The sequence below is a fragment of the Oryza glaberrima genome, chromosome 2, assembly GCF_000147395.1.
Source record: "Oryza glaberrima chromosome 2, OglaRS2, whole genome shotgun sequence".
Classification (NCBI taxonomy): domain Eukaryota; kingdom Viridiplantae; phylum Streptophyta; class Magnoliopsida; order Poales; family Poaceae; genus Oryza; species Oryza glaberrima.
In genome coordinates this window covers 29,838,841-29,853,403 of record NC_068327.1, presented here as the reverse complement: position 1 = coordinate 29,853,403, position 14,563 = coordinate 29,838,841, and the positions used below count along the sequence as shown (strand labels likewise).

Here is a 14,563-nt window from a genome sequence, read left to right as displayed (position 1 = left end):
GACTCTATGCTCTTCTTCCAATATTATTTATTTTTATTTCTGAATTTTTTTTATTTCTAATTGTATTTCTATATGGACTCTAAACTCAACTTTCAATATTATTTAATTTTTGATTTCGAATTTCAGTTACTTCTAAATTGTATTCCTATATTGACTTTAAACTCTTCTTTCTATGTTTTTCTTAATTTTGAATTTTAGTTATTTGTAAATTGTATTTTTATACGGACTCTAAACTCTACTTTTAATTTTATTATGTTTATTCCAAATTTTAGTTAGTTTTAAATTCCTATATAGACTCTATACTCTACTTCTAATATTCCTTATTTTTAATTCCGAATTTCTATTATTTCCTAATTGTATTTTTATATGGACTATACTCTACTTCTAATATTCCTTATTTTTAATTCCGAATTTCAGTTATTTCCTAATTGTATTTTTATATGGACTCTATAATCTACTTCTAATATTCCTCATTTTTAATTCCGAATTTCAGTTATTTCCTAAGTATTTCTATATGGACTCTAGTCTCCTCTTCTAATATTCTTTATTTTTTAATTCCGAATTTCAGCTATTTCTAAATTGTATTTCTATATGGACTTTGTCTTTTCTTTTTCTCCGATTAATGTGATAATTTCTAGGTCATGAGAGCGAACGTGGAGGCTCCTTTTTCTATTTTTTTTAATAATATAATAGATTCGCTTAGGCTTTTCCACTAACCGAAATTAATTCGGTCATCTGGTTAACCGAAATGATCGAATAATTAACCAAAATTAGAAAACAAGCTCTATATCTTGGTGAATTGGCATATTAATTATATGGTTGTGTATTCTTCCCCCTCTTTCTCAACTCACATATTTTTTTAACGCGCATGCTTTTAAAACTGCTAAACAGTTTTCTATAGTAAAGCTGCTTTTAAAAAACCGTGTCAATCAATTATTTTAAAAGTTTTCTAAGCTAATACTCAATTAATCACGCGTTAATGGGCAACACCATTTTTCGTGCGAGGACCTCCCAAACTCAACCTATATTATTTGCTATTATCATGTGTTATTTAATTGTTAAAACATGTCCTAAAAGAATATAAATGTCGCTAAGATTTTGTTGTGAACTTGTTGTCTATCTAATTTTGTGATATGTCACGTATTTTAAACATGACCGAAGACCGTACTGAACTAACCAAAGCCAAATTACTAACGAACCCATCTTTTCAGTTGGGACTGAATGCCCACACCTAGATCGAGCCAAGTATGCCAACATTTAGATACAGCTGGGAGAGCTGAGGCTCCAAACGGCATGGAAACCCTTCCAGATGTTCAAGTATTTAAACCAAGCTAGGGATGATAAGCCATGCATGTCGCTTTGGGACGTGGTGGTCCTCGTGTGGCACACGTAAATTAAGGACCATTATTCCCTTTCAGTCCCTTCACGTGATGTGCCACTTTAATTTCAACATGTTGTATTAACACGGAATTTTTATGATCGAGTTCTGATCATGAGATGCAGATCGATGTGTAGTAATCCCTCCATTCCAAATTAATCTACATATAATTTTTTTTAGATTATTCTGAAATGATCTACATATTTGTGTTCATTTATTATGTCTATTCGTTATTTTTTCATTCGAGTAAATGGACTTTGATGCATGCATCTATGCACACATGTATTTATAACCCACATGCAATATCTTGATTTGCTATTGGCTAGAAAATAGTGGGGTTGGTGCATGCATTGAGTTTATTGCTAAAGTAAATATAGTATGAGAGAGTTATTAGCTTTTCTTGGTCTTGGTGTACCTATAAAATATGTAGATCAATTTGGAATGGAGGGAGTAACATCTCGGGGGGACGATTCACCCCACAAAAATTTCAATACAGTTAACAACAGTAGTATTGTAGCTAGCTTTAGCTAGAAGATGGTTTATGTACATCATATCCCACTAGGCCGGCGTGCAGCATGATTAATTCAGGTTAGCTGAGCAGAAGTATAAATCGATCCTCTTATTCTGTTCTGGGAGTTGAACTACATACTCCTACATTGTTCATGGGCCAAAAGTTCATTTATATCGATCGCCTGGTAGCACTGACTGATGTCTCTTTGGAGGCCAACATCGCCGAGTGGCACCCGCTTGAACGTCTGCCTAGATCCATTCATCCATTAAAACCGTCCGGTGGATCCCATGGATGCAATTCAATATCAACGGATCCTTTTTTGAGAATATCACGGTACTTCTGAGCACAATCAACTTTGGGAGAATAGCTACTTTAGTCCCTAAAAGTTTCTTCGTAGGATCAGTTTAGTGCCTAACCTTTTAAATGGTCCAAAGAAATCCTTAAACTTTATCATAAGGCCTAGAATAGTCATTGGGTCCACCAAAATCATCATATGGATATGCCATGTCATCATTCATGCAAAATATATGATGAATTGTCCAATTTACCCTTACGTATATCATAGAAAAATAAATATAACGGTGAATTAGACATAACCATAGGAAAAAAATACTCATCCTTTTTTTCACCGTTTTGGGGTATACTTTTGCTCTTACATTTTACCTTTTGTTTTTTTATTTTGCTATGATATATGTAAAGGTGAATTGGACAAATTATATAGATTTTGCATAGGAATATGACATGGCATGTCCATGTAGCGATTTTGGTGAGACCAAGGACTATATCAGCCCACGTGACAAAATTAAAGGACTTGTTTGGACAATAAGAAAGATTAAGGACTAAAATAACCCAGAAGCGAAACTTTAAGGACCATATTGGCCTTTTTCTGGACCATCACATTATTTACAAGTAAAACCATGTGTATATAAGCTGTTCTTTTTTTTTAAAAAAAAACCATATATAAGCGCCAATGGTGCGTCAGTATAGTTATGGGCATATGATTTCATCCACCAGAATTTAAATCTCGATGCTCATAAATATTATCATCTATGTGTTTAAAATGTACCCCTAGTTTTATAATATAAGTCGTTTTGATTTTTTTTTCTTAATCAAACTTGTAGAAAAATATAGTACTATTTTCAATACAAAACAAGCATACCAAAATATATTCTGTTTTACAATTAACGAAACTAATTTGGTATTATGGATGTTACTAATTTTTTTCTATAAATTTGGTCAAACATTAAAATAGCTTGACTGGAAAAAGAGTTAAAGCGACTTATTGGCTATGAACTAAAAAAGTATTTGTTTAAATTCATAACTAAAAATAGTTTTATTGATCAGAGATTTATCGATTGTCGTTGGTCTATCTCTTTGAGCGTGTGTTGGATGCATTATATGTAAGCACGGCCAAAGCCAAAAAAAAAAAATCATCAAGGCTCAGGCTCAACTTATGAATTATTGAATGTCTTCATATTTTACATGGTGATTTAGGATAATTAAAACATGATTGGAGGTAAGCCTAGGGTTTATGAGTCTAAACTGCCATAGGCTTGTCTCTGCCCATATATGTGAGTATGGTGCAGGTCGATGGCAGTGTGCACCGTAAACGTGTGCGTCTTTCGTGTAATTAAGACAATAAAAAAATATATTTGTAAACAAGGATATACTCCGTGGAAAAAAAATATAAGTCATGTATGTGTTGCTGAGTTAGTTGATCGCACTGCACAACGTAGTGGAGCCAGGAGCATCATATATAGAGCCCGAACGATGAAGTAGCTTCTATGCGCTGTATACCATATTCGATGCAATTTTCAGCGAAGTCAAACTACGGTGCACGACGTACGCTATCGAGCACGGACAGCTACCCCGATCCCCGGGGAGGTGGCACTGGCAGAGAAACCCATGTTTCATCGGTCGGCCGAATTCCACAATAGTTCCGGATGCAATAAAAATCGGGGTTAAAGATGATCTTTAGTCCCGGTTAAAAAGGGTAACGGGCATATTTGATCTTTAGTCCCGGTTGTTATCTTTAGTCCCGGTTCAAATGCTGTCAGGGCCTGTCAGGCCCCCCCGGGATCTTTAGTCTAACCAACTGGGACTAAAGTCCCACCCCTATATATATATGTCTTCTTCCTCCTCCAGCTGCCCGAGCAAACTTCAAAATTTCTTAAAAAAAAGGGGAGGTCATGCCAAAATTTCTAGTGAATTTATTTTGGTGATTACATATAAATCGGAGGTGACTAAAAGGTTTGCAACTTCATCCTCCAATGTTTTTTTTGTCATATTACATTTGCAACTATGTTTTGCACATTTTTTTGTCTCCAAAATTTAGTTGTAAGTTGATGAGGGAGAAAATTTGTGTGGGGAAGAAAGAATATATAGAAATTTAGTTGATTTGCTAAAGAAGGTTTTATAAAATAGTTGAGAAGGAAAACTATAGTGAAAGTTAATCTTGAATACTAGAAAACAAACTAAAATGAAAATTAAAAGAAGTAAAACACATTAAAATTAGTTTAAAACTTTAGAAATAGTAAATAAGAATTATTTGGTGTAATATTTTATGATTTTTGTATGAATAAAGATATATCATTATTGTATGACTGTTGAAACAGTTTGTAATTATCTTATAATTATTATATGACTGTCATTATTGTAAGAATAATTATTTTTGTACGATTTTTTTTCGACTCATGTAGATGGATCGACAATGGATGTACGCTGACCGGCGGTCCAAAGAGTTTATTGATGGCGTGCACTATTTTTTGAGAGTGGCCGAAGCTAACAGGCAAAGGGGTTTTATTTGTTGTCCATGCAATAAGTGTAAGAATCAGAAGGAGTATTCTGCATCCAGGACTATTCATTTCCATTTGTTTGAGTCGGGGTTCATGCCAAGCTATAATTGTTGGACATCCCACGGAGAGCAAGGTGTTGAAATGGAAGAAGATGAAGTGGAAGACGACAATATTCCGGACTTTGCTCAGTACGTTGGATTTGAAGGAAATCAAACGGGCGAGGAGGAAAGGGATGCTGATGGTAACGACGTTGCGGATGATCTTGGTCAGATGTTGCAGGACGCCAAGGAGGACTGTGAAAGTGAAAAGGGAGCCCATAAATTGGACAAGATGTTAGAGGACCACAGAACTTCGTTGTACCCAGGTCGCGAGCAGGGGCACAAAAAGTTGGATACCACTCTGGAGTTCTTGCAATGGAAGGCAAAAAATGGGGTTAGTGACAAGGCATTTGGCGATTTATTGAAACTCGTCAAGAACATTCTTCCGGAGGGAAACAAATTGCCCGAGACAACATACGAGGCTAAGAAGATAGTCTGCCTGCTAGGACTGGAAGTTCAGAAGATTCACGTATGTCCGAATGATTGTATCCTATATCGCGGTGAGGAGTATGAGAACCTAGAAGCATGCCCTGTTTGCAAAGCACTACGATACAAGATTAGACGAGACGATCCAGGATAAGTTGACGGGCAGCTAACAAAGAAGAGAATTCCTGCTAAGGTGATGTGGTATTTCCTTATAATACTACGGATAAGGCGTTTGTTCAGGAACAAGGGGAATGCTAGAATGATGCGATGGCACGCTGAAGAGCGTCAACAGGACGGGATGCTGAGACACCATCGTCCGCCCGCCGCCTCCACCACAACCTGCCTCGCGTCATCTGCCGCCGCTGCCATCATCATCGTCGTCCTCCGCCACAGCTGCAGGTGCACACGGCCACCGCAGCGGGCGCGCTCGAGGCGGAGCTCCGCAGGTGGGTCGTGAGCTCCACAGGACGACGATGACGACGACGGTGGTGGCGGACGGACGATGATGATGATGACGTCGATGATGACGATGGTGGTGGCGGACGGACGATGATGATGACAACGACAACGACGTGATAGACGTGGGGGCGGGCGGTGGCGGAGGACGACGGCGGCGGCAGCGGCGGCGGTCGGACGGACGATGGCACGGCTGAGGACGGCGGCGGCGGCAGATGGACGACAACACGGAAGTCAGACGAGCTGTTTTGGAGGAGGATGAGTGGACAACGGCGGGGGATAACGTGGGGCTGGCAGCAGCAGACAGACGACGACGACGCAGCTGACGCCGAGGGACGGAGTGGCACGGAATAAACAAAATTTGCACTTTGGTGGTGTTTTCTAAAAACAGCACGAGATGGTACGTCCTGATAGTAGTGCGTATTAGGTGGCGAATTCTGAAAATTCTCGAAGATGGATGGGCGTTTCGTCGCGGCCCTCACGGCTATCGGACCGGTTCGGTTGGTTGCGTTTTGCGTGTAAGATCGCATCGCGTCGCGCGTTTCCTCCTCTTCCGGATCGACGGGGCGAGTAGGCAGGCTGTGCGCGGAGTGAAAACAGCGTAGGCGTACGAGTAGTAGAATTAGGCCCCCTTTGAATCACAGGAATGAAAAAACGGGGGAATAGGAAAAACATAGGATTCTGATAGGAATACAAGTATAAAACAGAGGATTGCAAAACACAGGAAAAACATAGGAATGACCGTTTGATTGAGCCGCAGGAAAAACACAGGAATTTGAGGAGAGAGAAAGACTCAAAGGATTCTTAACATGAGGTAGAACCTCATGTTAAATTTCCTTCAAAATTTGCATGGGAAGAGGCATTCCATAGGAATTTTATAGGATTCCATAGGATTCATTCCTTTGATTCAAAGGGCTATATAGGAAAAATTCCTATAGGAATTAAATCCTTTAAAATTCCTATAAATTTCCTTTGAATCAAAGGGGGCCTTACAGTGTGGTTTACTCCGTGTAGGGCGGTAGAAGAACAGGAAATCATTTATGCGTGGCAGACTGGCAGTGGGCGTGGGCGCGCGTGAGTCCGGGGTAAGATTGGTTGGTGAAGCGTTGCAGCGTGTTGTGGGTGGCATACTGGCATGAATACCATGTACTACCGGTGTGGCATCCTCATCCTGGCATGAATACCTTGTACCGGTGGCCTGCGCTGAAGGGTTCTGATCCCATCATTCCATTCTGTTTTTCTGTTACGCGTTCGGATTCTGGCCGTGAAGCCCTCTTTAGCTTTGTACTACAAACTTCACGTGAACTACGCATGAATTTTACAAATAATTGCTCCTCGACGCCCCTTGAACCTTTGGTTAAATATCTAATTCTAGTGGTGATGTTAGGGTGTGTTATAAACCAGATAATAAATAGCGTTTGTACTAACTCTAATAGTGGCTGCTATAACCATAGTGGATCGGAGACAAAGTATTGTAATATAGAGCTAGTTTGGTACACCTCATACTCCAGGATTTCTATCCATGGGTTAGAGCAGTATCAAAAACTTTTGAGGCCCTGAATAATATAGAGCGAGCTGCCATTGTGCTTCTGAAAATTACATTACGAGGGTGGAGTAGCATTTCCACCGATCCTTAACTTTGCTCTACCCTCAAAATAGGAGTTGTACCAAATGATCCCTTAGCTGTTGCTATTACATAGCGATCACTATTGTAGTCTGCTAGTGCTTTCTTGCACCATTATTTTGTTTGATTGATGTTCATGTATGGAGAATTTAACCTTGTATGCCTTCTTTTTATGTTATTCGTTTATATTGTTTTGTACTTCCTCCATTTCACAATGTAAGACTTTTTAGCATTGCTCATATTCATTTAGATGTTAATGAATCTAGACATATGTATGTGTTTAGATTCATTAACATCTATATATATGTGGGCAATATTAGAAAGTCTTATATTGTGGAACGGAGGGAGTAATTTTGCTATCAAATGTACAAGTAATCAAATATGAAGTCTAAACTTCTACTTATTTTAAGCAAAACTTTAAGTCTAAACTTCTATTTTAAGCAAAATTTTATGATACTATTGACATGTAATTTAAATCTATGATTATTTTTTAAATTCAACTATTGCTAATTGCTAGTGCTCTTTATTACCTACTCCCTCCTGTTCTGGTTCTGGTTATAAGTCATTTTGACTTTGGTCAAAATCAAAATGCTTTAAGTTTGTAGAAAAAAATAGTAACATTTTCAACTCAAGACAAATTTATTATAAAAATATATTTAATTATTGATTTGGTGAAACTAATTTAGTAATGTAAATATTATTATATTTGTCTATAAACTTAATCAAATTTGAAGTAGTTTGACTTTAACCAAAGTCAAAACGACATAATATGAAATGTAGGAAGTAGGTTAAAAGGTACCGATGGATGAAGGATTGTGGATAAAATTGAGTTTATGATAATTATTCAATGGCACAAACGAATAAATTAAATTTTAGAAAGTTGAAAAGTTGATTTAAAAATGATTTCTAAATACTGTTGATGAAGAGATATTATACAAAAATCGTAGCAGAGTTAAGAAGTGTGCCATGTTAGCTAAAAAGAACATGCCCTTAAGTGAAGAAATAAATACTCCATATGTTTGGAAATGTAAGATTTTTTTCTATGTAAGAAATAGCCAGTAGTACTTATATTTTTCAAGGGAGAGTATACAGGCATATAGTTTGTTTTTAGCATACGAGTTCCGTAAGAAATTCGCACGAATAAGCTCTTTTCCCATCGAATAAACATGGCGGAAATGTCTCTAGATTGCTTATGTTGGGATGTCAAGATCAGTCATCAAGCGGTAGGAATGACGTGTAGCTTCTTGGCATTGTCTGTTTTGTTCTTGTTTTTCCCCCCCTAAATAGATAGTCTAGTTATAACTCAAATGATTTGGACTAAGCTCGTTTGATTATAAGTCTCTCCAATCACCAGTAGTACAAACTTGCAAAATCCTTTTTTTATAGTGTATGCCTCTTTCAGAGCTGCTCATAGGAATAGAACGTGAATGTGTGCCCGTATTATAAGCACCTACGCATTTGTACTGTATTTTTAAAAAAATCTAAAAAAAGTGTGCCCTTTTTATTTCAGAAATAACTGGATTGGCCACAAACAGCAAAGAGTGTGGTACGTATCAAGTTGTTACTAGTAATAATCACAAAAAGCGCAACTATAAGTTGTTTTTGTATGTGCCGATCGAGCCAAATACAGGTGGCAGTACTGTTCATCCTGCCTTGCTTCCATTGGCTGATCCGACACACATCTACAAGTGACACCCGTGTTAGTGTGTTACTGTATGGTATGGCGATGTCCATCCAATATTCAGGTTGCAGAGATATGGGTATTCCCAGCTAAAATTAGTGAACCGGAAAAAAGGCTGCTCTTGTGCAAAGTGAAAGAAGAAAAACAAAGGGGAGAATAGCTAATATGGTCTCTAAAATTTCGCTTCTGGGTCATTTTAGTCCTTGATTTTTCATATTGTTCAAACAAGTCCTTTAATTTTGTCACGTGGGTTGATATAGTCCTTGATCCCATCAAAATCGCCACATAGATATACCATGTCACATTCCTATGCAAAATCTATATGATTTCTCCAATTTACCCTTACATATATCATAGGAAAATAAAAAACAAAAGGTAAAATGTAAGAGCAAAAATATACCTCAAAAGGGTGAAAAAAAGGATAAGTATTTTTTCCTATGATATATGTAAGGGTAAATTGGACAATTCATCATAGATTCTGCATCAATGATGACATGGCATTTTTATATAATGATTTTGGTGGACCCAAGGACTATTCTAGACCTTATAACAAAGTTTAAGGATTTCTTTGGACCATTTAATAGGTTAGGGACTAAAATGATTCTATAGAGAAACTTTAGGGACTAAAGTAGCTATTCTCCCAGAACAAAGAGAAAAAGTTAACAAGGAAAAAAAGAGTAAAACAAAGCAGCGGCATAAATAAACGCGCCGCTCCGTCCGCTACGCCCCTACGCCCCACCCGCCACCTATCGGACATCACTGGCCAGTGGCTCCGCTGGCTTCCATGCCACTCCACGCCGCGACCCGCTAACTCCTCCCAGCCCACGCCGCCAATATCTTGGCGTCGCGTCGCGTCTCGTCTCGCCAAGCCAGAGTAGGCGCACCGCAGCGAGAGGGCCATGGGCACGGCGGGGCGGGCGCGCGGCGGCGAGCCGCTGAAGCTGCGGGTGAACAGGTGCCTCCTCAAGCTGTCGGACCGCGACACGGAGGCCATGGCGGCCGCGGAGCTGGAGGCCATCGCGCGGGCGCTGGCCGCGGACGAGCTCGGGGCGTTCGTCTCGGCGGTGTCCGACGCGCGCCCCACCGACAAGACCCCGCTCCGCCGCCACGCGCTGCGGGCGCTCGCGCTCGTCGCCGCGGCGCACCCGCGCGACGCCGTGGCGCCGCTCGTCCCGCGCATCCTCGCCGCCGCACTCCGCCGCGTCCGGGACCAGGACTCCTCCGTGCGCGCCGCGCTCGTCGACACCGCGCGCGCGGCGGCGGCCGCGTCCGCCTCCGCCTCCCCGGCGCTCCGACCCCTCACCGACGCGCTCCTCCACGAGCAGGACCAGTGCGCGCAGACGGCGGCCGCGCTCGCCACGGCCGCCGCCGTCGAGGCCTCGGCCCCCACCGCCGACCTCGCTTCCTACATCCACAAGCTCCAACCCCGCCTCCTCAAGCTCCTCCGCAGCAATGCCTTCAAAGCCAAGCCCGCGCTCATCTCTCTCATTGGCGTCTCTGCATCCGCGGCCGGCGCCGCTGAAGTCACCGCCTCTGTCCCGTGCCTCCGCGACACAATCGCCAGCGACGACTGGGCGGCGAGAAAGGCCGCGGCCGAGGCTCTTGCTGCATTGGCCTTAGAACATAAGGATCTTCTCGTCAGCTACAAATCTTCTTGCATCACCATGTTCGAGGCCAGGAGGTTTGACAAGGTTGGTTCCCTTTCTTTATCTCGGTATGGATCTTGGCGGTTTCATCTTTTTTCTGGATCTGAGCGTAGGGTTTGAGTCTTTTCGTGTTCTTGTTTGGCAATGCAGGTCAAGATTGTGCGAGATTCGATGAACAGGATGATCGAGGCATGGAAGGAGATCCCGGATGTTGAAGAGGACGAATGCTCCTCCGGTGCGCCACCGGCATCGCACTCTCAACGACGATCTTCTCTTGCAGGTTATTTACTATTTTGGAGCTGTGTTGTTATTCTGTAGTTCTAATTGCTGCTTTTGTTGCTACTTTTGTTACTCAGATCTGGTAATTTAGCTTGGACTCTTGTAATCCTGTATGTTGCGAGTAAAAGGAACAAAAGGAATCAAGTGCTTTTGATAAAGATCAAAATAAAGAGGATGATTTTATTTTACTGCTATTAGATTTGTATAAACTGAACTCTGAACAGTTGGCCATGTGCTGGATTCTATAGGGAGTGCAAGTGATGGGCGATATCCGGTTGCATCGTCGACCAGGAGGAATAGTCTACCTGCAAGCAGGTCGCCTCCTCCTGATGCCTCACCCAGTGTCAACAAAAGGCATAGCTCTTCATCAGCTAGAAACAAGAAGCAATCACCTCCTTCATATCGCAAGGCGGGCCAAGCGAAGAACCGTGATTACAAGGTTGACATTGCTGTTACACCAGATGCCACCCCAATCAAAGTGGTGACAGAGGAGAAGCTTCTGAAAGGAGGCAATGTGAGATCAAGACTGGAAGCAAGGAGGATGCTTTTCCAGGATGGCGATGACAGGGCGACCAAGGTGGCTGGACTGAAAGCAGGATCACGAGTTGTTCCATATGAGGAGGGTGGTAACATGGAAGAAATTTCTGAGATTGGTGGCGGATCAGAGAGGTTTCAGACAGGTTACAAAGACGAGGGATTGTCAGAGATTCGGTCACAACTGCTTCAGATTGAAAATCAGCAGAGCAGTTTACTAGATCTTATCCAGGTGATTTCCTTTGCTTGGCTTGACCTTACATTGTACAATTTAATTCAGCTAGGCTCTTGATCATTCATATTTAAATGACAACGCTAGCCAGTGTTGGCTGTCTGTTCAAGTACATGTTCACAGTAGCTCTACTAATCTTTTATGGTCTGTTCAGTACATGTTCATTAACAAGAAAGGTGCATTTGCTATAAATACAGAGGCATGTTTTTTTTCAGTACAGTTCGATTTTTGGCCTTTCAAAAACATGCTGTAAGTACACTAGACATTCCTTGCTAGGGCTTGTAGCCATGAAACTTCTGTGCAGACTAATAAGTAGAAGGGTAAAGCCCACTTCTCATTGCATTGACTATTGAATGGGCATGTTAAGTCATGCTCTAAATTGTCGGTGGTCAGGAGTCTTGTTGCATATGCCAGACAGGTATTGCTACTGTGTGCATCATGTATAATTGCCACTTGAATGTCTTCATCCCACTAGTCAAATCAATGTATTTTGAACATTTAGCAATGTCATGGTTTTTTTTTTTGTTGTGTGTGTGTGTGGGGGGGGGGGGGGAACCTGGAACAGCAACATGACATGTGCTATATCACTATGTTTTAATATGCAAATTATCAGTTTATCACTATTTTAAATCTCACAGTCCAGAAGAACCACTTCATCTTTCTGCTGGCTGTACTCGCATCTGTTAAATTGCCATGCATCAATTGATATGTTAAATTGCAACCCATATAGTCAGTATTCACTCTGGGAATTATACACAGTAGTTCATGCTACAAGGTTCTCATACCATCCATGTTTATTGGAAGGTCATCTGACATTTGTGTTCCTCTTGTTTATCAGAAATTTATGGGGAAATCTGAGAATGGCATGAATTCTTTGGAGACAAGGGTACATGGACTTGAGATGGCATTGGATGAAATCTCCCGAGATTTAGCTGCCTCGTCAGGAAGGACATCAAACAGCGAAGCTCATGTCAACTCATGCTGCATTCTGAACCCAAAATTCTGGAGGCGTCATGATGCTAGTAGATACTCTTCTAGTTTTTCTGTCTCTGATGGTCGAAACAGTTCGGAGGGGAGCAGAACTTCTTACAAGTGGGGAAGGCAAAAGTTTGGAGTTCAGGGTGGTTTTGTCACCAACCCGTTAGCTGAGCCGAACATTTCGTCTGCTGCGAGAACAGCGACTGCTCAGGAAGGCAGAAGAAAGGATTTGACTTTACCAAAGTCAAGGTAATTATTGGCTAATTATGGCATAACAACATTTCTCTACAACTTAATTAGTGTCCATAGATATAAACATTAGTTGTCCAATCAGATTTTTATGGAGACCTAGCTGGTAGTGGATACTAACATAGCAGCAGAAAAGTAATACCTTTTGTATGTAATACATAGCATTATAATGATTTAAATGCTAGTGGCATGTCAACATTATATAGGTCCGTTGTATCCTAGCTGAAAATTCCTTTTCTTCAGACTGGTATTCCTTCACATTTCCCACCAACCTACACTTTAAATTCCCAATATGTTTTTCTAATATCATTACTTTCTGCTCAGCTACTTGGCAACTAATTATTGTTTTTCCTATCCTAATTTCTTCAGGATGGGCTAGGCACGACAAAGACATTTTCTTTGATGTGTGAGCTGCTCAAGTTAGAACATACATAAGCATGAAGGTAGCAACATTTTCTCTCTTTCTCTGAGACTTCCTGAGGGTTTTTTTTCCTTTGTTGGAGCCGGAACTGAAAGCGCGTGGTGTGCATGGATCATGGTGTTCTACGGGAGTCACTGCACTATGGCAAAGCATAGTCACTGCAGTATTGCAAAGCATAGATCCTGAGGTAGAACTCGTTTCTTGAGCTGGATCCTCACTAATTATCAGGGATTCGGATTATACAGCCTCACCGAGAAATGGAGAATGAGGATACAGTAACCGTGTTCATGAAACCCTGCTGGTGGAGTTGGGCTTGACAATTGGCCATTATCTTTTGTCCCGCGCAGCCGTGGTACTTCAGAACTGTTTTATTTTTTTTTTCCGTTTATAAGAATGTAGGCACAACGTGTTTCTGTACGAAGCTATGAATGTATCCTGTAAATAGTTTGGATAAAACAGCTTCTGTGCTCGTGAGTTTTCTTTGCCTTCTTTCTGAACTCTGAAGGTGTTGACAACTTGACATAACGGCATTACTGCCCGAGTGATTTCAGTTATGAGCAGTGCTTCTGTGCCTTTTCACTCTCGAGTCTCGACTCGGCGTTATTGTTTAAAATGGTTGGTGGGTGGCATTTAAAGTCTTGTTCGGAAGGCACGAGTAACCATTTGGTGAGGTGAGAATACGTATGTTTCTTAGTTTCTTATTTATAGTTTATTTTTTAATTCTATGACTACATATTTCTAATTTATTTTTTAAAGATTCTATAGACTATAACTGCAGATTCATTTGGGGGAGAATTTGTACCGTTTGAAAACAGGGCATAGCTAGTACCTCTACTGCTCAAGGCCATTCACTGTGCATCTACGTGGCACTTGGCCTCCACTCTCCACCTAGGCAGATTGCATACGTGGAGGAGAAAAGGGGGTGGGACCTATGTCTCAACCAGGTTCGTGTGACCTTGTTTGGTTCCGAGTACCTCGTCAGCATTTTCACAGAGAAATCAAAGAATCGCATCCACACCCATAGAGAGAGAGAGAGAGAGAGAGAGAGGGAGGGGCTCGCCGGTGCAGGCGAGGAGGGCAGTGCGACGGCAACGAAGCCACGACCACGGCCATTCTCGTCCCGCGCCCCGACGAGTCGTTGCCACTTGGATCTGGCGAGCTGCCACGCTGTCGTCGAGACTCGCCGCTGCCACGCCGCTCCTCGACGAGCCACGGCTGTCGGATCTGGCGAGCCTTGCCAGTGCCGCGCCGCGCC

At 41.5% G+C, this 14,563-nt stretch overlaps 1 protein-coding gene across 1 annotated transcript; it reads left to right on the top strand.

Annotated features, from left to right (window-relative positions):
• The first annotated feature begins 9,692 nt into the window (after positions 1 to 9,692).
• On the top strand, positions 9,693 to 13,868 carry LOC127763621 (TORTIFOLIA1-like protein 3). Its single transcript, XM_052288386.1, has 5 exons — positions 9,693 to 10,660; positions 10,766 to 10,895; positions 11,143 to 11,660; positions 12,499 to 12,887; positions 13,257 to 13,868. The coding sequence occupies exons 1-5, from the start codon at positions 9,869 to 9,871 to the stop codon at positions 13,264 to 13,266; spliced, it is 1,839 nt and encodes a 612-aa protein (XP_052144346.1). The 5' UTR covers positions 9,693 to 9,868; the 3' UTR covers positions 13,267 to 13,868.
• Positions 13,869 to 14,563: the final 695 nt, after the last annotated feature.